Source organism: Pelobates fuscus, chromosome 11 (assembly GCF_036172605.1).
Source record: "Pelobates fuscus isolate aPelFus1 chromosome 11, aPelFus1.pri, whole genome shotgun sequence".
Taxonomy (NCBI): Eukaryota; Metazoa; Chordata; class Amphibia; order Anura; family Pelobatidae; genus Pelobates; species Pelobates fuscus.
The window spans coordinates 83,232,684-83,256,304 of NC_086327.1; the positions used below are offsets into that span (position 1 = coordinate 83,232,684).

Genomic DNA, 23,621 nt, shown 5'->3' on the forward strand with positions numbered 1-23,621 from the left:
GGCTTTCTCAGAGTCATTCTTTGAAGGAGGGACCTACCATGATCATCTACTTTAGATAAGGCACTTTTTGGCTTGTAGCCCCAGGAAGGCCCGGCATTCCATCCCGCCGCCCCCCAATGGCCACAATCATGTCCCCATTGTTTGTCAACTACACAAACATATGGATCTTTTGCATGAGGGATATCTCTATAGATATTCTGGATCTGTGTTGTAGTGAATGGGCATTCTACGATGTCACAATAATCAAAGGTATAGGTAGCCACACGGGTACATGATGAATTATACCAGAAGGTGTACCCACTAGCATCTTTAGTGATGGCTACTTGCTGGGCCTTAATTAAACTAATTAAGGAGACAATGTACCAGAGGTACATGGTTGTGCGGTATCTGCTTCCTCTGGGGCAGGAGACTTCTTGCAGTGGGAAGCGTGGATCCAATGTGGCCTGCCGGCCAATTTGACGGAGGTTGCGGTGATCAGGAGAACTTGAAATGGCCCGTCAAATCTTGGTTCCAGGGAGCTTTTCCGTACGAACTTCTTAACCAGAACCCAATCTCCGGGAAGCAGGTTATGGGTACCTGTGTTCAGATCAGGATCTGGAATTGAAGAGAAAACTTGGGCATGTATTTTGTTCAAGGCACTTGCAAGTTCAGTTACATAGTCTACTAAAACATCTGATTGAAGCTGTAACTGCTGTGGATAATAACAACCTAGCCTGGGTGCTGTCCCAAATAGAATTTCATATGGGGATAACGAGTGTTTCCCTCTAGGTGTGTGCCTAACGCTGAACAAAGCTATTGACAGACTTTCTGGCCAGGGCATTTTTGTTTCTTGTGACATTTTTAACATTCTGGCTTTTAGAGTGCCATTCATGCGCTCTACTTTACCACTACTTTGTGGGTGGTAAGGGGTGTGGAAGGCTAGGGTCACTCCCAGAGCAGTCCAAATTTCTTTAGTCACTGTTGCTGTAAAGGCTGGGCCTTGATCACTTTCAATGACTTCTGGAAGTCCAAATCTACATACAATGTCTGTAAGTAGGCGTCTTGCGGTTGTTTTTGCAGTGATATTGGCTACAGGGTAGGCTTCTGGCCAGCCTGAGAACATATCCACCATTACTAGTGCATATTCATGAGACCCACTCTTGGGCATTTGGATGTGATCAATTTGAATTCTCTGGAATGGGTACATGGGTTTTGCTAGGTGCTTTGCAGGCACCTTGATTGGTCTTCCTGGATTACATTTTGCACAAATGACACAGGCCCTGCAGAAGCTGTTGATCAGGGTTGTGATTCCAGGTGCTTCATAATATTTTTGAATGAGGGCGGCCATTAGGTCTTTTGACAGATGTGCAGGCCCATGGGCCCATTGGACAACTGCTGGGTATAAGCTTCTTGGAAGGCAAAATTTAGAATTGTTGTAGTAAATTCCGTCCTTTAGGACAGCTCCTTTCTTCTTCCATTTCTGGATTTCTTCAGGGGTAATTGCAGCTTGTTGTTCTCGCAAAATTCTTAGGTCAGTAGGAAGAGTTTGCAAGGTAAAGATAGGAACTTCTTCTTCTTGACCGGACACTTCTTCATCCACTTCCTGCAAATCTCTGGCCGCTTGCTTAGCAGCCTGGTCAGCTAAATGGTTGCCCTTTGCTTCATCTGAATCCAATTTCCCATGTGCCTTTACTTTCAAAACGGCCACTTCTTCAGGGAGTAGGAGGGCATCCATTAGTTCCTTGATTGCAGAGCTGTGTTTGACTGGTGTACCGGCAGTGGTAAGAAATCCTCTTGTCTTCCAAATGAGGCCGAAGTCATGTGCCACACCCAGAGCATATCTTGAATCTGTATAGATGTTGGCACGCTTTCCCTTGGAAATCTTGCATGCTGAAGTCAGGGCTTGCAATTCAGCTTCTTGCGCAGACATTGCTGGCGGTAGAGGTGATGACTTGAGAACTTCCCCTGTTGTGGTTACGGCATATCCTGTATGGTATTTTCCTTCTTCATCAGCATACCTTGAACCGTCCACAAACAGAGTAAAATCCGGATCCGGTAATGGATTCTCATGCACAGTTGGTAAGTGTACTGTTTCCATTTTCATCTGTTCGAAACAGTCATGAGGAGTTTCTGGGTCATAGTCATTTGTTATAACTAGGTCTTTAAATTCTTTTTCTAGGAAGTGGCGTGGCCATGCTTCCAGAAGGTCAGTTGTTGGGTATTTGACAATACCATTTTCCTGTAGCTGTTCTTCGTCCATGGTGGCCCATAACTTTGCCATGGGCCCAAGATCATTCCATGACTTTGTCTTCAATTTGGTAACAGGAATATGTGGGATAGCAGTATCCCAATGGCGGTAAAGGTAGTTAAGTTGTTGAGGTAATTGGACCAAGACCATGCTATTGCCTTCAGAGTCACAATAGAAATCTTGAGCAGTGAGCTTAACATCAGTCCATTGGTAGAGCTCATCTTCATAGCAAGGCTCGGGAGTAATGTCTGGTTTGTACCACATGGTACAGAAGGCGTAATCTGGGCCTTCACAGAGAGGCTTTTCATCTTCATAAAATGTCAAATGTGGATGCATGACTTTCTTGATACATCCACAAAGCAGGTAAATGTAGGTTTCATCTGTGATAAATCCATAATAGATACCCCCCTCAGGGAGTGGAAGAAGAGTGGATGGGTTAAGAACTTGACATCTTTGGATGGAAATGTTGTCAGGTAGAAGAAGATGGCACTGCAGGCGTAGGTGTCTGGCTGGAGACACGTGCTTGAGCTGGACTTGGTTGATGATGGCAGAAATGTCATGAGGGGCCAAAACAACCAGGGGGTGGCCAAGGACCAGGTCTGAGGTTCTTTCTATGAGCTCTCTTGCAGCAAAAACAGCCCTGAGACAGGAAGGGGTCCCTCTGGCCACAATGTCCAGTTGACATGAGAAATATCCAATAGGCCTCTGGCGGCCTCTTAAGTCATTAGTTTGGGTGAGAACTCCTGTTGCGTGGCCTTGTCTTTCAGAGACAAATAATCTGAAAGGTTTGGAGTAATCAGGTAGGCCCAAGGCAGGAGCAGAAGCAATGGCACGCTTAAGAGATTTGAAATTGTCCAGAGCTTCGTTGGTCAGGCCGAATGGATCTGACTTGAGTGCATCGTAGAGAGGTTGCATAAGCAGAGAGGCCTCTGGGATCCATGCTCTGCAGTAGGAAATGAGGCCTAAGAAGGCATGAAGAGATTTTGAAGTCCTTGGGGGTTGAATGTCCAGAATTGTTCTGACTCGGTCCCGAGTGAGATGTCTGGTACCTTGAGATAGGCAATGTCCAAGGAAAATTACAGAAGGTTGACAGAATTGCAGCTTGAGAAGTGAAGCTTTGCATCCTTGTTCTGCCAAATAGCAAAGCAGACTGATTGAACATTTTTCAGTAGTGGGTATATCATCTCCACAGAGCAACAAATCATCTACATACTGGAGTAAAACAACTTCTGGATGTTCAGCTTGCCATGGGTCAAGAATAGTACACATGGCTTTGGCAAATTGACTTGGAGAATTTTGTGCCCCTTGGGGCATGACAGTCCATGTATATTGTTGCATTTCATGGGTGAAAGCGAACAGGTATTGACAGGATGGATCCAGTGGAACACTGAAAAAGGCATTAGCTAGATCAATGACTGTGAAGTATTTTGCAGAAGGTGGGACGCCAGAGAGCAGGGTATGGGGGTTTGGTACAAGAGGAGTGTCCAGGACAGTGGCTTCATTGACTGCACGGAGATCCTGAACCATCCTGTACTTTACTGGCTCACCTTTTAGAGTCTTTTTCTTCACAGGAAATAATGGAGTATTACATTCTGATTTACACTCCACTAAAGCACCCTTTTCCAGGAGCGCTTTGATGTGAATAGAAATGGCTGCAGCCTGTGCTGGTTTTAGAGGATATTGTGGTTTCCTTGGTAACTTAGCTCCTGGGATAAGCTTAACCACCACAGGTGGGACATTTAGATGACCTATATCCTCTGGGCCTGAGGACCATAACTTAGCAGGCACCTGAGTTTTTAACTCATCTGGGAAATTGGACCTAGGTTCTGCTGCTTGCTCATTGGATATATCTAATTGCAGCATCAAAGGTATGGAGCACAGGGCTGAAGTGTCAGAAACAGATAGAGGTGTAGACATCTCTACCTGTCCATCTGGAGTGAAGGTTATAGACGCCTGTAGGCGTGAAAGGACATCAGCGCCTAACAGGTTAATTGGGCATGTGGAGGAAACTACGAAACGAGCAAGTAAGCTTGTGCCAACCCGCAGAGGGGTTGTTAGAGGACTGTGTCTCGGTTGGCCATCCACTCCAACACAGGAGACATCAATACTTGACAAGAAAGATGGGTCTGGCAGGTCTTGTTCTCTGAGAACACTTCGGGCTGCGCCTGTGTCAATAAGAAATGTGGTAGGTTGGCCTTCAATGGGTAAAGTTACTGTGGCAAGTGGCCCCCCTCCCTTATCCCCTGTAAACACTGCCATGACAGGGGTTAATGACACAGGTTTGCCAATTTCCTAATCATCATCTGGTTCCTCAACAATTGGAACCGTTTTCATGGTCTTAGGGGCCGGGGCAGGCTTGGGAAACTTTTTGGGCTCCCCTGTAGGAAACTTTTTGGGCTCCCCCGGTTCCCTTTTGGGTTCTGGACAGTCACTTCTGTAGTGTCCCTTAGCCCCACAATTAAAACATGATACGTCCTCTAACTTGACACCCTTGGTGCCAGGGGCGATGGGGGTGGCACGGGCCACCATAAGAGGAGCTGAATTGGGTCTTCTGGGGGTTTGGGCAGATTCCAAACCTCTAGCAACTAGGAGTAACGTGTCTAGGGGAACAACCTTGTATTCAGGGCGTGCAGCAATGATTCCCTTGCGTATGGAATCTTTAACACCTTGGACAAACGCACCTGATAGCATTTGTGAATGAATTTTGTCAGTGAGATCAAATCCCAAATCTGTAAACATTTGATATAATCTTGCATGAAACCTTTCCACTGATTCTCCTTTGTCTTGCACAACATCAGTAAGGCCAGCAGCTTGATCTGCAAGTTTATCCTTAGCCCAATCTCTCAATTGATTGCAAAAGGTTACTCCGGAGGGATAATCAACATCACTTGTAAGCAGATCTGTACTGAGGTGGCGGGCCATGCTGGGCCAATATGCATCCCCTGCTTTAATAGCACAAATGCTCAGTAGGTCACGCCAGGCGGCGGAATAAGTCTTTTGTATCTGAACTATCCCTCGGTAAAAAGGCATAGGCTGTTTCTCTGGGTCAGGGAGAGATTTCATTAAAGCACTAGCTTGTGTGGGGTTAAAAGCGACATATTTAGGAGGGGCCTGTTCTCCCCGACCCTGATGGCCGAAGGGATCTTCAATAGAACGGTGGGCTCTCGCAGCCTCCATTGAAACCTGGGACAGCCTGTCATCCTCTCCCTCATCTAGCTCTATTATCTGGGACCTTCTGCGTGAGGGGATCACCTGAGGAGACAGGGCCGGGGGATAGGAGGGAGCTCCGGAGGCGGGAGTTGCCATTGGGTCATAATCTTGGGACCGGTAATCACCGGGAAGCACCGGCATCAGGGGTGCTGAATGGCTGGGGGCCGCCATATTGGAGGCGGGGAAGGAAGTTGCATTGGGGTTAAGGGAAGACGTGGCGGCCATGTTGGATGTGGGCACATCCGGGGCAGACTGAACCGGACTGGGCATGACCGGAACCTGGGGAGTGGCTTGGGGAAAGGGGTATGGCCAGTGAGGATAGGGGTATGGGAAGGGGTATGGCCAGGCCATTTGGGTGGGAGTTGGGGCGGAACCTGGAGTGGGCAGTGAGGTTGGGGAGGGATTAGCAGAGGGGGTGGGAAACTGGGCTGTGGTCGGGGCGGGCGAGGGAGAGGGTGGAGAAGAGTCAGTAGAGGCGGGTGAAGAAGGAGGAGCCGGAGTGGGATCAGCAAGATTGACAGTGGCAGGAGAGGAGGGGTTAGTGAACTGGGCAGATGCAGATGGGAGGGTAGGATTATCTACGGAGACAAAGTGTGAGGAAGGAATGGCAGATGAGATGTTAGCATTAGACTCAGAAGGTGGCTTGGGGATGGATGAGGATGATGGGAATGTTAGGGAAGGAGAAGGGGAAAAGTAGGATCCATCAGAATTTAGGACCGGGCAAACGGGAGAGGTGACGGGATGGGGATTGGGAGGATTGGGAGTGGGATACATAGTCAGCTGGCAATCTCCCATTGCTGACTGGACCTTTGGGATAGACATCCCCCGGGCGCCATTTTGGGGCGCTGGCTGAGGAAGAGCCCCAGCAACACAACTATTATGGTACACAAACAATTTCACACCCTTGTGAATTATTTCTTCCTCAACCCAACCTTCTTGCTGAATAGCCTTTGCTACTCTGTACCATGCTTCAGCTGTTTTTAATAAATTATAATTTGCAAGCTTGCCTTTCTTTTCCATCAACAATCTACGCCAACTTTCTGGTTGTAATCTACCACATGTCGGCACAGCTATTTTACAAACTTTTGCAATCTTTTCAACACCTTTAACCATCTCCTCACCCTCTCTGTCATCAACTAAATCACATGCTAACCAGCCCTTACTGGGCTTACCTAAATCCTGCCCCATAATCCCTTCTCCCCTACACCAGCGTCCCAGATATAGGGAAAGATAAGGAAAATTGAACCAGAACGTCTACAATGCTCGACTGCCACCTGAGAATCGTGGGTCTTTCTCAAGTGCGTCTTCCCAAAACGTAGACTAGTCACTGAATCCGCCTACCCGGGGTGGTAGACACGGATTGGAGCGAGGTGAGAAGTGTGTGACCAATCACTTCTCTATTAAGAGGAATGGGAGTGGATAGTACAATAGTACAGGAAGTGTAGAAAAGGTAAAGAGTAAGGGAAGGAAAATCCTTAGAGACAGATACAGGAGTTTAAATGACTCCACATTAAACAAACAAGACAACAATACAATTGAAATACAGTGCATGCATCACAGTTCAAATGAAATCAACAGTAATCCCTTTCTTTCTACATGTGCTTACTCCAAAGTCACCTTTCTCAACCTCGTAGTGTCCCCGCTCGGAGAATGACTTCCTCAAGTCTCACTACCAGCGGCCAAGGATAACAGCTAACACCGGTCCGAAATCCTTTCTAGCCTCCCTCGTTACAGTAGTCCACTTAAAGTGGCCACGCCACCCTCACTCCCGTAGTGCCCTTATAAAACCCACTCTATAAGTCTCACTACCACGTGATGCGGAAGACAAGCAATGCCTGCCTGAATCCCCCCAGGAAACTGAGTCCCCTGCCACAAGGCTAAGTCTCCTATCACAGTTAAAATAATCAGTGGACCTTTCAACTCAACTAGAGCCGAAGGGTCCGGGTCAGGACGTCCCCAACTCAACTAGAGCTGGATGGTCCGGGTCAGGACGTCCCCAACTCAACTAGAGCTGGATGGTCCGAAAGCGCACAGTGAAGCTAGCTAGGCTATCAAAGTGACACAAAATTGGATCACAGGAAACTATGATTCTACACAGATCCCACAATTCCACAAGCTCCTTTTTCCTTACAGCCACAGCCACGAGGCTCCTAAAAGAAGTAAACAGGCAAAGAAGACCCCCAGGAACACATCCACAGGTCAACCCCCCTTTTTCCCTGCAGCCACAAACACGTGGCTCCTAAAAGGAGTAAAACAGGCAACAGGACTCCAGGCAAATCCCCCGGGTCCACCCCCCCCCTTTATCCCGAAAAGGGGAAAACAAACAAACACAGGACCCTCAAGCAAACTACCACGGGTCCACCCCCCCCTTTATCCCAAAAAGGGGAAACAAATAAACATTCAGCCCGGGCAACCAAACTAGACACACCCAGGCAACAGATAGACTAAATGCAGGTAACAAATGGGTAATAAGACTCCGGGCAAGATATTACCTGTCTTTGATGTCCTCCCGGGAAGCAGTCACAGACACGTGGACGGGTCAATCAAAGGGGCCGGAACGTACCGGTGGCTCTGCAGAAGTCTCTACCGTGTAACTGGAGGTGATCAGTCTCCCTTTCCTTCCCCCTGGATTCCTCCGTCCACCCTTGTCTTCCTTAGGACGGCTCACCGGCCAGACATAGCCCGGAGTCCCTGTTCGGGCGCCAAAGTTGTTATGGTACTTTTTCAGTAAACCAAAATGTTTAAGTGTCTATCTGTTCCTGTCCAAATTAAAGAGAATTGAATTGCGTATATACGCTGAAGTAATTCAGTCTGACACACGGAGTTCAGGTTAAAATAACTTCGAGGAAATTTATTGGCAAGTGCAGAATCAGCGGGCGCGCAGGCCCTTTTAAGAGACATTTTCGTCATCATTGATTATCAAGATATCAGTGAATAAACATCATTAATTGGATTAATTGTTAAGTGTCTGGGTTAGTGTCCACCTATCAATATAATTAATTGGATCAAAAGCTAAGTGGTTAGTTCCGTGTCCACCCACCAAGAGGTGGTACTTTTCCGGACACGGGTGGGGGACAAGGGGTCTTGAGCGTCATTTTACTCGGTCGGTGATGTCAAATCTCGTGGTTAGGTGCAAGGTCTCTTATGAATAGAACATTTCATTACTACTGTGTTCTCATGGCCTTTAAATTATATTATGTTGCGAGTTAGGGGAAATTCAACAGTTCCTGGGTTAGTCATATCCTTATGGAGAATACTGTCCTTGTCTATTGTATTAAATGTGCTGAGAAATACTGTCATGTAATGTAGTTTTAAAATGAACAAGTCAGGTTAGGAGGACAAAATGGAGGATTGTCACAGTATAAGGTTAAAATGGAGTTAGTGCAATAATTGAATACAAGTACAATAAGGTTTTTTAATAATTCTACATCAAGTACATCATCTATATAACGTCACCAGAGGATGAGGTCTCCCCCCCAGTCATGCCCCGACCACACCGTTAACTCCTCTCATCTTCTCATTTAGATGTTGGCATAACTGGGGGCAAACCTGGTCCCCATGGTGGTCCCGGTGATCTGTAAATAATAATTGTCATCAAACATAAAATAATTGTGCTTTAAAATAAATGAAATTACCTGTAGAATAAAATCACCCAGTGGTTGTGAAATATTAGTATCTTTTCGAAGATAATATGATACAGCTTCGATACCCAAATGGTGTTTAATGACAGTGTATAGTGACGATACATCAAGGGTGGCCCAATTGTAATGGTTTTTCCACTCAATATTTTCAAGTTCTTGGAAGATGGCTTTTGTGTCTTTTACATATGAAGGAGCTTGTTGAGCGTAAAGTTGGAGAAAGGTATCTATAAATGCCAAAAGATGGGCTGTTAGTGAATAAATTCCGCAAATGATGTGGCGGCCAGATGGATTAATATGGGATTTATGTATTTTTGGCAAAAAATAAAAGATTGGGATAAATGGATGTAAATTGTATAGATATTGAAAAATTTTAACTGTGATGATGTCTTGTTTCAATGCTTCCTTTAGAATAATATCTAATGTTTTCTTGAATTTTTCTGTAGGGTTATTTTTGAGCTTGACGTAGGTGTTTTTGTCGTCTAAAATATTATAAGCTTCTGTCAAATAGTATTCTGCTGTTAAAATAATAATCCCTCCCCCTTATCCGCTTCTTTTATTATAATGTCTCTTCGGTCTGCTATATTTTTTAGACATATAGACTCCTCCTTAGTTCAATTTGTTATATAGTTTTTGTTCTGACTAATAGATTGAAGTTCTTTATTTACTAAATTACAAAAAGTTTCAAGGTGGGAGCCTTTATTATGGCTTGGATAGAAGGTTGATTTTCCTCTGAATGATTCCAATTTGAACTATTCTATGTTTCTAAAATTGTTTTCACTGTTGGAATTTTCAAGAAATGTCTCTTAATTGTAAGTTTTCTAATGAATTTCTGCACAAATATAAGTAATTCAAATTAATTTGATTTGCAATTGTGGGTAAATTTAAGGCCTCTCTCCAGTAGTTGGATTTCGAGGTCACTCACTGTGATAGATTTAAGTAGGTTTATTGGACCCTGCAACGTTTTGATCAGTACCCAGGTCTTTATCAAGTCTCCAGTGTCCCCTATGTATCACAGTGTCCCCTGTGTATCACAGTGTGTCAGTGCCCCATGTCTCCCAGTGTCCCCTCATGTCTCAGTCACCCAGTGTACCCATGTATCCCACAGTGTCTCCATGTCTCCCACAGTGTCCCCATGTCTCCCAGTGTCCCCATGTCTCAGAGTGTCCCAATGTCTCACAGTGTCCCCTAGTGTCCTAGTGACATGGGAACACAGACACTAAGGGACGCTGGGAGACTAGGGGACACTAGGCAACATGGGGACACTGAGTGACATAGGGAATCTGGGCGACTTTGAGACATGAGGGGACACTGGGTGACATGGGGCACTGAGATACCGTGATACATAGGGGACATTGGAGACCTGGGGACACAGAGACACGAGAACACTGAAACACTGGGAGATTAGGGGACTGGGAGACATGGGGACACTGAGACTCTGGGCGATATGTGGACACAGACACTGGGAGATTAGGGGACTAGAAGACACTGAGAGACCGAGAGACATGGTGACACTGTAATACATGGGACACTGGGAGACTGAGACAGGGAGACACTGGGAGCAATCAATATATACAGTAGAATCAAACTATAAGTAGTTTTTTGTTGATTTTACAAAATTATCTCTTGTGTCACTCCTTGTGATTTACATCATGTGATGTCACACATACAACATTTATTATGCAAATTAGTTAGGTTGGTATTTTTTTTCTAGAAATGTGGCAACCCTAACTACTTTTCATATACTCTTGCTTAAGTATGGAAACTTAAGAGGGATGTAGAGGAACAAAACTTGAGTGAACTGGCTGACAATGAAATTAGTTTAAGTAATGCTGACTTTGGTATCTCTAACACTGTGGCATGTTCCCTTTCTTCTACACTCACTACATACACCTTTTCTCTGTCCCAGACTATATTCCATGGGCTTCTGCCTGCTAATAAGACGGTAAGGAGACAACTGTACATGTGACTGCTAGGGGACAGTCCTTAGAAAGAGTGGAGCGAGTGCATCATTAGACACAATTATGCCAAGCTCAGGGTGCTGTCTGCATAGTATGCCCTTAGTTGGTCAGCCTGCATGACTGGCAGGCAACCTGACATGCATTCATGCCAGGCTGTCCTTCAAATTCTTTGGGGAGACATGCCCCCTTTTTGGGTATGTTTGCCCCTTTTGGCAATTCTGGTTACGTTATTTGCATCAGTTGCCCACCCTTTTACCCCGACTATAGACTTACTGCTTCACTGGACACTGCTGTTAGGGGGTATGGATTTACTTGAAAGATGAAAGTGTGAGAATAGCACAGGGTATGTGTTTTCTCATAGCTGCATCCTATGAGTTTCCCTCCAGCACCATCTCCATCAGATACATAACGCTTGGGAGGTATGACTGTTTTAGTGTTTTTGGTCGATAAGATTTTGTAATTAGGCTCTTAATCTGGCCCTGGGGGTAGGAGGTGCTGAAACTAAATGTGGAAGAGAACACTATAGTGTTAGGAATACAAGTTTGCTATAGTGTTCCTTTAACATCTATGGGAATGTTTGTAGATGAATAATTTGAAAAGCTTATCCAAAGGAATTAAATTGAGGCCTTTGGTTCTTACTATTCTCATGTATTCCATTTTGCCATTGTATTCATTGTTTATCTATGACCTGTCATAAAGAAGTTCTTCCTTTTTTTGAGAGGGGATTTATATTCATATATTTGTGATTTATAATTACAGATTGATTAATCCAGATTATGCTATAGGGGGCATGAGAAATATTACCATTTGTTTGTCTCTCATTCAACAGACCATTTTCATTTATTTCTTATCTGTCTCTGTCTCCATATCTCCTCTTACTCTTTTCTACTTCCTTTTCTTGCTCCCACACTCCTTCTGTAGGTCGACCCTCAACCTTCTGAGGGTCTCTCTGTAGTACCCAATCCAGATTTGGAAACCTGGTATCAGGAAACTGTGTCTGCCCCCTCTTCCACTTCCTCACCTCCTTCCTCTCCACCTCCTCTCCCTGCCAAAGCTCACTCATCCCGTAAGACCCTACAGGTAATTAACCATCCTCTACATTCATGCTGCCTTTTCCGTTTAAGCACATATATTGTAAGTCACGGTCAAGAGCAGTCTGGTAACTAACACAATTATTAATTAATGTGTGGCATGTAGAGTGTTTGTTGTGTCTGATTTTAAATTGTACAGAATGATTAAAAAGGATGGGATCCTATATCACAAACCAAGAATTCTGTTCTATAAAGTATGACAACAATAAAGCATGCAGTGTGTTGTGCAGAGGGGACTATAACATCTTCATGTGCGACTCCACAATTAACAGTTTATTGAATAAACCCCATATATTTGTGCCGTTGTGTGATTATTAGCATTAGATATTACAGTGTGGTTGCTGTAAAAAGTCTAATTTTTATGCTTGTGCTCCAGTTGCATCAGACATTTTCTCATAACCATTTTAACCACGAGTAAATGTATAACTTTTTGCCTCGTTCCCCCATATTAATAACCAACTCTACCATTGCTCAACCTCTTCGTCTTTCCCGTCAGATGTCACGATCCCGGACTGATATTGAAGGTGGAGGCACCCTGCCACGAATGAAGACATTGTCCCCTGCCTCTTCTCACTTCTCAGTTGCCACGCTCGGTAGAAGTGTGTCCCCAAAGGTGCGTAATGATAATAAATCACTACCGAACGCTTCTAATTCTCTTACTAGTTAACTTAGTAAAACAATAAAAACAGTTGTCTATTGTGTACAGCAACGAACATTGGAAAAAAACGAACAAATATGAATACATAAAAACAAAATATTCTCTATAATAGATGCACTTGGATTTATGTGCTATAATAAAGAGAAACTGTTCTCAAATGAAGATGTAATTTAGCTTGATTGTTTAATACATCGGTCATAGTACCTGTTCGGTCCTCATGGCTGCTTAGGTCCTTTTACTAGTATGTTGTCTGTGGGATCTTCTTGCATAAATAACTCAGCAGTATTGATGTGCAGTTATATATACCGTATATACTCGAGTATAAGCCGAGTTTTTCAGCACATTTTTTGTGCTGAAAAACCCCAACTCGGCTTATACTCGAGTCAGTGTCTGTATTATGGCAATTTACATTGCCATAATACAGACAGGGGCTGTGGGGGCTGCAGAGAGCTCTTAGTTACCTTTCCTGCAGCTCCTGTCAGCTCCCTCCTCCTCCGTGCCGGTCCGTTCAGCACCTCGGTCAGCTCCCAGTGTAAGTCTCGCGAGAGCCGCGGGGTCATAGTGCGGCTCTTGCGAAACTTACACTGTGAGCTGACAGAGGAGCTGCACGGACCGGCGTGGAGGAGAAGGGACCTGACAGGAGCTGAAGGAGAGGTAAGTGCTCTATGCCAGCCCCCCTCCTCCCCCACTGAACTACCAATGCCACTGGACCACCAGGGAAGGAGAGCCCCCCCTCCCTGCCATGTATCAAGCAGGGAGGAGGGACGAAAAAATATATAAATAATATTAGTACATAGAAAAAGATTTTGCAACTATTTAGTTTATTTCCCTAACAAGGCAACTCTATTCATGTAGTTTGTTCTGAAGAATGGAAATGAAAATAGACAGGGAAATAAGGGGTTTATTGCAGTAAGGATATCAAGTATTTATCAAAGGCTTTATTTAAAAATTCACTCCTGTACTTTTGTGTTTCTGGGATTTTTAATATAATGCTTACAAATCCCCATATTTTACAAATATGTATTTGAGAGGTGTGACAAATTAAATGAAATGTATCCACGCCTCTTTATGGTGCAACTAGAACTCCCCCTCTTAGCTCCCTGTCAGTCATCTTTATAAGCTCTGCCCTTTGCACCCGACCGTTAGCATAGCGAACACATACAGAGAAGAGGAAACATTAAACAATGGGGAATTCTATCTAAGTGATCTAATATTTATTAAAGTGATCTAAAAAGTGACATTGTACCTTTGCTAACAGGCAGGCCTAAAACTTGCCAGCAACTACGAGCCTGGAGGTTCCATGGCACTCTCAGTGGGATGAATGTCTACTCCGCAAAGTCTTTTTTTTTTTACTTACCAATGGCTAGTGTGCAAATAGGCATTTTGGTCCCAGTTCATGGTTTATCTACATGTAAAGGAAATACGAGGTCTACTTGTCTTATGCTGCCCATATAGAATTTTAAGATAACAGCTATCTTCCTAACAGAATGCAACTCTGACACAGAATGGAGCCAGCAGCCTTTCCCGTGGCCTAGCGGTTACCCTACAGGACATCCAGAGCAAAAGGCAGCTTGCACTGCAGCAAAAAGGTGAGATTCCTGTAAGCTGTAAATTCTGCAATTCTATCTCTACTATGAAGTTAAAGGGATTCTTACTGCCGCTCCTTCTAGTGGTTATATTGGAGAAAGGGCTCTTTTAATGTGTACGTGTTGGCTTATATCATATATATGCAATGCATTGTAGCCAGTTATATTTCCTTTCAATTCTACTCATCTTCCCTTTCCTATCAATCTTTGTGTCTGTTTCACAATCCACTGCTCAACCGGCCCTGTGTGTCTCTCTAGCAGACGATCTGAATACAGAAGAGTCTCTTCCACCTGAAATTACAGGTAGACAGGCAGTTTGCTGTGTGATTTCCCCCTCCTGCACGTCAAATGAGTGGCATATTTCTAGATCCCATTGACTTGACATCCTTTTTTTATTACCTTACCATACAAACAGGACATTGTGTTCTCTACTTCTAGATGACAAAATAAAACGGGGTGTACATCATACGGTGTTATTAAATCAAACTTTCATGAACATTCATGAAACGGAGATTCATAATTTGGCAATGGAAAACTATCTTTATCTAAGAGCACAAATTGAACATTTCATTAATAAAGTACATGTTTCACAGGACAACAAGTGATTGAGGAGCAGCGGAGGCGTCTTGCAGAGCTGAAGCAACGTGCTGCAGTGGAAGCTCAGTCTCAGTGGGACTCTCTTCACTCAATCCCCCATCAAGGCTATCCACCAATCATGCATCACTCAATCCTTCACCACCAGAGGAACCTGCATTCACGAGATGACGACCCCACACATGGCTATGACACCCTCAGTCTGGAGAGCTCAGACAGTCTGGACACAAGTGTGTCCACTGGAAACTCTGCGTGTTCCCCCGATAACATGTCAAGGTGATATTTTGATAAATTTCCTTACTTTGCTCCAGCTAGTTTCTCTCCTCTTTTGGCACTGAATTGCTCATGTTTGCTGTGGTATTACCATACTATTTCCGTATCCCTTCTGTCTTACACCTGTGTTTTTTGTTTTCTCTGTAATTGCAGTGCTAGTGGTTTGGACATGCTGAAGATTGAAGAGATGGAAAGAATGCTTCTGGAAGCACATGCAGAGCGAGCTAGACTTGTAGAGTCCAGGGTGAGTTTAAGAGAGATGTATGGGACAATAGGGAATTGTATTACTTTTTTTCAATGTTGTTTGTCAAGATTGATTGGGAAAGAGCTTTAATGAGTGTAGTAACAAAATCTGGCAGTCAGCCTTAAACTAATAAATTAGTTATTATCAAACTCCAGTAATGGTAGTTTAGAAACAAAATTGGATTTTAGAGAGCTCCTGCGTGCAGCATTTTAGCTTCTCCTGTGTTCAGGACTTTTGTGACTGTCTACTGCATTTTACTGTTCAACGGCTTACTTTAAATCTAATAATTTATTGCTTTGTTTAATTTGATATTTTTGCAAGGCAACACATACAGCTATTGTATACAAATATTAAATCAGTGTAAAGTAGTATGAGGGGCACCTTAGGAAATAGTGAATTGACAAAGATTGACAGATTTTATTTTTAAAATGACCTCTGACATTTCTCTAGGAGCGTGAGGTGGAGGTACGCCGGAAAGCGCTGGAGGATGAGAGAAGGAGGAGAGAAGAACTGGAGAGACGTTTGCAGGACGAAACGGCTCACCGGCAGAGATTGGTGGAGAAAGAAGTTAAGATGAGAGAGAAGAATTTCTCACAGGTTGGAACGGTGATTGTACATGCTGGATACACCCAACTAAAATGCACATTTTATTCTTGTTGTTGAACCTAATGCAAAATTTTGCATTCACCAGGCACGTCCTCTTACCCGCTACCTCCCAATCAGGAAGGAAGATTTTGACCTCCGTTCTCATATTGAGTCTTCGGGTCATTCAGTGGACGCATGTCCTCACATCATTTTGAGTGAAAAGATGTGTCGTGGCTTTCTAACAAAGATGGGTGGTAAAATCAAATCTTGGAAGAAACGCTGGTTTGTCTTTGATCGGCTCAAACGAACTTTGTCCTACTATGTGGGTAGGTATACAGCGAGATGGAGGTTTGTTTTAGCTTACAAAAATTATGAGATTAAATCTTGAAGTTTTCTATGGCACTAGTTAGGATGAAATTGTTCCAATTTCCTTGTTAAAGATAGTACCAGAATTTTCCAGTTCAGTTTATCTTGAGATTATTTTTTTAAAACTATATTTCACCCGTTGTCTTGTGGAGTATTATATGACTAATTTAAATTTAGCTTTTTTACACAATTATACATGTGGGGTTTATTCCATTGCAAACTGCTAATGATAACATATTTGCATTTGTGACAATTTTGTAAACCAACCTTTTGCTTAAAGGACCACTCTAGGCACCCAGACCACTTCAGCTTAATGAGGTGGTCTGGGTGCCAGGTCCCTCTAGGATTAACCCTTTTTTTTTATAAACATAGCAGTTTCAGAGAAACTGCTATGTTTATACTGAGGGTTAATCCAGCCTCCAAAACCTCTAGTGGCTGTCTCACTGACAGCCGCTAGAGGCGCTTGCGTGCTTCTCACTGTGAAAATCACAGTGAGAGCACGCAAGCGTCCATAGGAAAGCATTGTAAATGCTTTCCTATGCGACCGGCTGAATGCGAGCGCGGCTCCTGCCGCGCATGCGCATTCAGCCGATGACGTCGCAAGGAAGAAGGAGAGGAGGAGTAGAGCTCCCCGCCCGGCGCTGGAGAAAGAGGTAAGTTTAACCCCTTCCTCCCCCCAGAGCCCGGTGGGAGTGGGTCCCTGAGGGTGGGGGCACCCTCAGGGCACTCTAGTGCCAGGAAAACGAGTATGTTTTCCTGGCACTAGAGTGGTCCTTTAACACTTATTTTTCCAAATATATATATTTTTATTGAATTCTCATCAAAATTTACATGAAAACAGGAGCACAGCAGTAAACATATGGAAATGTAAAATATAGCGTAATTAGATAATCAGAATAACATTTAATCACGGTTCCAGCATCCATTGCAAGATATATTCAAAATAAAATATTCAGTAAAACCTACCAATGAATGCTTGATGAACCTGGGTATACATGTTTCCAAAAACTATGGCTGGACTGTGATATTCAACTTGTTGCATCTCTGAGATACCTTTTTACCATTGTTGGGTTTTGTCAAATGGAAGATTTTTTTTACCTCTAAATATCAATGGATGGAAAAGTGGCTCTTAAAGGTGATTAGGATTTTATAAGACTTTGGCAATCAAGTCACACCAACTCTGTTTATTACTGTGCCTTAAAGGGACACCATAGTCACCAAAAAAGATATTTAGCTTAAAGGGACACTGTAGGCACCAGATTACAGAGGGTGAAGCTACAGTGCCAGGAAAACAAGTTTGTTTTCCTGGTACTATAGTTTCCCTTTAATTAAGCAGTTTTTGGGTATAAATCATGCTTCTGACATTTCACTGTTCAATTCTCTGCCATTTAGGAGTTAAATCACTTTTGTTTCTGTAGCCCTAACCACACCTTTCCTGGCTGTTACTCACACAGCCTGCATGAAAAAAAAAAAATGGTTTCATTTTCAATCAGATGTAACTTACTTTAAGACGTTTTTATCTCCTGCTAAGTAAATTAAACTTTAATTGCATACAGGAGGCTCCTGCCGGGTCTAGCAAGCTATAAACAGAGCAGGAGGTCAGAAATTCTAAATTAAACAGAATTTGAAATAAAGGAAGTGTAAACATTAGATAACACTTTACAGGAAGTGTTTATGAAGGCTGTGTGAGTCACATGCAAGGAGTTGTGCTTAGGGCTGCACAAACAAAGTGATTTAACTCCTAAATGGCAGGGAATTGAGCAGTGAGACTGCAGGGGGCATGATCTATACACCAAAACTGCTTCATAAAGCTGAAGTTGTTTTGGTGACTATAGTGTCCCTTTAAAAATTGTAACAGATATGAAAAGGAAATAAGAAGGAGCCTGGAAGCTAGAGAGGGGCACTCACAGGCAAGGGGTTAACCCTAAGGGAACTACGAAAGTAGTGTACACAAAAAGGAGAATAATGAGTGCCCTGAGGTAACTAATACATAACTTTTAATAAAGCCCTTAAAAAGTGAAAGTCACCACCAACAGTGTAGCTCAATATAGTTTAATACATAGCTATTAATCGAATCTTTAAAATCAAAGGTGGAATTCGCCACCTCAAATGTAGTAAAAGAGGAGCCGTACTAAAGTTTCCAGTCTCCTCAGAGCAAAAAATCTATTAATGCACAGGACTGAGATTCAGTCCTAAAAGGTCCTAGGTATAGCAGCAGCAATGCAATTGATGCTATACAGGTATAATTGGTTGATGTGCATATACCATAAATAATGCAGTTAATCGTCAAAGGGAAACACTTTCGGTACACAGGACTAATATACGGTCCTGAAAGGTCCATACAATTGATACTTCATACTATAACGGTATAGTTAATTGATGTGCACATACCATGTGTCATACAGTTAGTCATTTGGGGGAAACACTCTGACAAAAGATACGATGTCTCAAGTTAATTTCGTGGGGGACTGCGTGTAAGCAGTATTGTCCCGTAGTTATCAATCTGTCAGAGTGATCATTCCCATATGATTAACAGCATATCTATTAGGTCGTGCATATAGTTAGCCCGGTTGAACGTTATTACGAAGCGCACACCACCTCAGACCTGTGGGTAGTATATAGCCCAATTTAGCAGTGTATCGGTGTGAATACCAGGAAGCGTATAGGCGATATGAGTAGTGCCTGATGGAAGCCTTATATGTTCTGAATATATCGGGGATCAATCACAATCCTCAGTGATCTCCAGCAACAACTATATAGTTGGACAATACGGCTATCCCCTGTGATAGCACAGATCATACACCATAAAGGCTGTGAGGTACAGAGTTTATCGAAAAAACAACAAAACAAGGGGGTTACTGTCGAGAGGCTGAGACCTCCTAGCTGGAGATCGCTAATCTGCCCACAACTTGTATAAACCCTAAAGTATACAGTGTATCGGTATACTCAACCGAAGGACGTATAACCCGGCCTTAGGTAGTGCCTGGTAAAAAGCCTTCTGAGATCCGATCACGGTTGGATAATAACCCCCACTGAAATACTTAATGGTATATCTATGGAGTATTAAATGCGGTGAAATATGTGGATAGTCATCGTAATAGTGCAACAAAAGTACAGGAGGAACTGTTCAGAAGTTTTCAGTGTGCTCCATGTACAAGTCAGTTGTGCAAAAAGGGATTTTTTGCTCAAAGTACTAGGGAGCCTAGATGGCGCCTAGTACAACAGTTAGATACAATGTAACTGTGTGCCGGGAAGGGTCACGATTGACACAAGTTCCCAGCAATAACAATTATGGATACAATTATAGATACATAAATAGTCAGACAACCAACTGAGTGGGAAGGGATCTATGTATAGAACCGGCAGGGTAGCCTACAAGTGGATCGATGCTACGGCTAGTTCATAGCCGGAGCAGTAGTACCGAGGGTTCTAGTCCCAATATCATACAGTCTGGAAGTCTGGAAGTCGGCTCGAGGACCAGATGCCACTAAACCCGTGGTGCAGAGGGGGAGGATGTGGCAGTAAATGGCAGCGGCAGCGGATCTTCGAGAAGCCCCTGACGCGTGCGTTTCGCCCGCAGCTCATCATATCGCCTATACGCTTCCTGGTATTCACACCGATACACTGCTAAATTGGGCTATATACTACCCACAGGTCTGAGGTGGTGTGCGCTTCGTAATAACGTTCAACCGGGCTAACTATATGCACGACCTAATAGATATGCTGTTAATCATATGGGAATGATCACTCTATCTGACAGATTGATAACTACAGGACAATACTGCTTACACGCAGTCCCCCACGAAATTAACTTGAGACATCGTATCTTTTGTCAGAGTGTTTCCCCCAAATGACTAACTGTATGACGCATGGTATGTGCACATCAATTAACTATACCGTTATAGTATGAAGTATCAATTGTATGGACCTTTCAGGACCGTATATTAGTCCTGTGTACCGAAAGTGTTTCCCTTTGACGATTAACTGCATTATTTATGGTATATGCACATCAACCAATTATACCTGTATAGCATCAATTGCATTGCTGCTGCTATACCTAGGACCTTTTAGGACTGAATCTCAGTCCTGTGCATTAATAGATTTTTTGCTCTGAGGAGACTGGAAACTTTAGTACGGCTCCTCTTTTACTACATTTGAGGTGGCGAATTCCACCTTTGATTTTAAAGATTCGATTAATAGCTATGTATTAAACTATATTGAGCTACACTGTTGGTGGTGACTTTCACTTTTAAAGATATGAAAAGGAATCTCTAGTTTTAAGCACGGATGAAGTGGAATTAGTGTTATTTGAGGGACTTTTTATGGTAATGGAGATGTTCTCTTGTATTTCATTACCTTGAATTAACTCTTGTGTCTCTGTACAGATAAACATGAGGCAAAGCTGAAAGGTGTTATATATTTCCAAGCAATAGAGGAAGTATACTATGACCACCTGAGGAGTGCAGCAAAGGTGAGCTCAGCAACAGCAGTCAGATGCCCCGTCCTCTTTATTTCATTCCTGTACCTGATTCCCAAACCAACGCATTATAAATACACTCCTTCATCCCTCACTTCTTCTTCTTCTTCTTCCTACATTTTACTTGTCATTTCTTTCTCACTGAGATCACTTCTCTTCCTTCACTCACAGAAAGGAATTTTTAATCTCAGCCTGGCGTCTGTACGTATACCGGATACCACCCAGCACCATTAATCTGACCCTGATCAGTTATATTTGGCAGTCCCATAGCAGGAAAGCACTGCTGGGTTCTGGTTAAGCCAGTCTAACTTATGGCTAACCATATTCTGGCAGTGCTGCTGTTATTGGGTTGGTAATAGAGCATAATACAGTTTGTAATTAACAGCATGTGCAGCTTGATACAATTAACCCCGTGCTGTACACATTAATTAAAACTTAAGGTGTCACGTACTGTGGATAGTGCAGTTTTCTGTAAAAAAGGATCCTTGCAAACCATTGGTACTTTGCTGGTAATTCACTTCCCGAGGCAAAAAATATTCTTTATAGCAGTCATACCATGCCTTCATATTAGACATTACCACCTCATACTTTTGTGCAGTCATCTAATAGTACCCAGACTCCTTCATACCCACAGTGTATTTTCCATTTGTCCCTGTGCCAGAGAGTATCCACCCTCCTTTCCCCTCTCATCACAAAATGAATTTAAAGCAAGGTAAATCCAGTTTTGAAAACATGTTTGCCTACAAGTTTTAGAGGAACTGCACTCAACCAAACCAGGGGCTACCACAATCCCCACATTAAATCTTGGAAAAACAAAAGGTACAGGTTCTCCAGAGCTCAGCAAGGCAAATTTATTGGAACCAAATATTCAACCCTTTAATGGGTCCTTGTCAAAGATCCATTGAAGGATCGAATCTTTCTTATATACTTAGTTCTTCCAATAATTATGCCTTGCTGAGGTTTGGAGTGACTTTTTTTGTTTTTGTGGTTTTGAAAGGATATTAGAAAAAAGGGCGCTTTTTCTTGTCACAAGGAAAGGTGCGAACTGGAATTATCGAAAATATCTGTGTGGAACATAGCAAAGACTCATATATAAATCGGACTGGAGATCCTCTCGAGTCCAATTTATATATGAGTATTTGCTACGTACCACACAGCATAAGATACTTTTGATCATTCCACGTCGCACCTATCCTTGTGACAAGGAAAGGTGCCTTTTTTTCTACTTTTGTAATTCAGGTGAGGCCCTGAGACACCCCTGAAGTGTCTAACTGGTGTTCAAGTTCTAGGTAATTTGTTGATCCCGGTCCCTGCATTAGTGTGTGTTTGATTTTTTGAAAAGAAGACATAAGTTCAATTCGAAACGTAGGAGAGGCAGCCATCAAGTAACCCAACAGAATAAGTGATTGATCTACTTTCTTTTGTACCCGAGTCCCCAGACTTAAAGAATAGTGACATGACTGAAGGGAGGGCTAAGTTATATGTAGTCCTGCACTTACCCTCCATTCATCCTGTAATATTTTTAAACAACTTGCCCAATAGATTAAAAATAAAGTCTACTCACCGGCTTAAGATGACAAGCTTGGAGAAATTGGATCGTTACCAAGATGAAGTTGCAATCTCCTAAAACGGAATTTAGGTGATAATCCAATTTATTTGGGAGAATCCAGAAAAGTAGTGAAGTACAGTTAGGGTCATTAGCAGTGAGGCAATAGTATGGGTCTGGCAGCAATTATTCAGTCCAAAAGGGGAATCTAGAAGAAGTGTCAGGTCCAGTCTGGGTCGGCGTCAGGTAACAGAAGCAGAGGGAGAATCCTAGAGAATAGTAAAAGTCCAATTCAGTCTGGCAATAAAGAATCAATTCAAAGGGAAATCCAAATAGAGAAGTTAATTCCAGTCCGAGTCAGCAATAAGAATGGTCAGAGTTCAGTCCAGTTTGGCAACATGGAAATCAAACTGAGTATAAAGGACTTTAAGTTTTATGGGGAATTAGAAAGGTTATTTGGACTGGGAATAACGGCATCTACAGAGCAGAGATAGGTGTCAGTTGCACACTAGTGAAGAGACACATTAATTGTGCACTGGGATATTGATGTTTTGGCGTTTAAATAGGTGAATTAGTAAACGTCAATTAGCCTCTTGAAGTGGTATAGTTACGAGTGAGGTGAACCATTTAGAGGAACCGTTACATATCCTCTGGATTTTACCCCAGTGGTTCCAGACACTCTGCTACTTCGACTAGCTATGAAGACTGACAATAAATGCATCCTTATAATTTGTATTATCCTACACATAGGTTTCAAATCATCTCGTCCCAAATTGCTTTGTGAGGGTAAAATATACTTGATGTTATCTGTGATTAAATTATACTGAAGGGTTTGCAGGTATCAGACATCTCCAAGACACCTGTTGTTTGCTTTAAATGTAATGCTGGCTACTAGCGCATTCATGTGTAACACATCACGCCTTTGTTGTAAACTAAATAATTTGCTGTCACTTTGCTATAACTGAACAAAAATCTGTTTCATAGAAAGAATTGCTTTTTTTGTTTGTTTTTTTGTTTAGCGCAGTTCACTTAATTATAATAAAGGATCTGAAATGGGACGATGAAAATCCTATAAACCCAAAAAGTTCAAAAGAATCAGTGCTTACACAAAATACACATTGTACATTTTTAAAGCTACATAAATACACCTATTTTGAATATACAT

At 42.9% G+C, this 23,621-nt stretch overlaps 1 protein-coding gene across 1 annotated transcript in view; it reads left to right on the forward strand.

Moving 5' to 3' along the window:
- Positions 1-23,621, forward strand: part of PHLDB1 (pleckstrin homology like domain family B member 1) — a 115,231-nt gene that overhangs the window by 87,966 nt on the left and 3,644 nt on the right. Inside the window, exons 16-25 of the mRNA XM_063436091.1 lie at positions 11,958-12,116; positions 12,624-12,740; positions 14,272-14,374; positions 14,630-14,674; positions 14,965-15,241; positions 15,392-15,482; positions 15,933-16,079; positions 16,174-16,393; positions 20,819-20,904; positions 21,082-21,111. Of these exons, the coding sequence (XP_063292161.1) occupies positions 11,958-12,116; positions 12,624-12,740; positions 14,272-14,374; positions 14,630-14,674; positions 14,965-15,241; positions 15,392-15,482; positions 15,933-16,079; positions 16,174-16,393; positions 20,819-20,904; positions 21,082-21,111 (1,275 nt within the window). The remainder of the gene's footprint in view (positions 1-11,957; positions 12,117-12,623; positions 12,741-14,271; positions 14,375-14,629; positions 14,675-14,964; positions 15,242-15,391; positions 15,483-15,932; positions 16,080-16,173; positions 16,394-20,818; positions 20,905-21,081; positions 21,112-23,621) is intronic.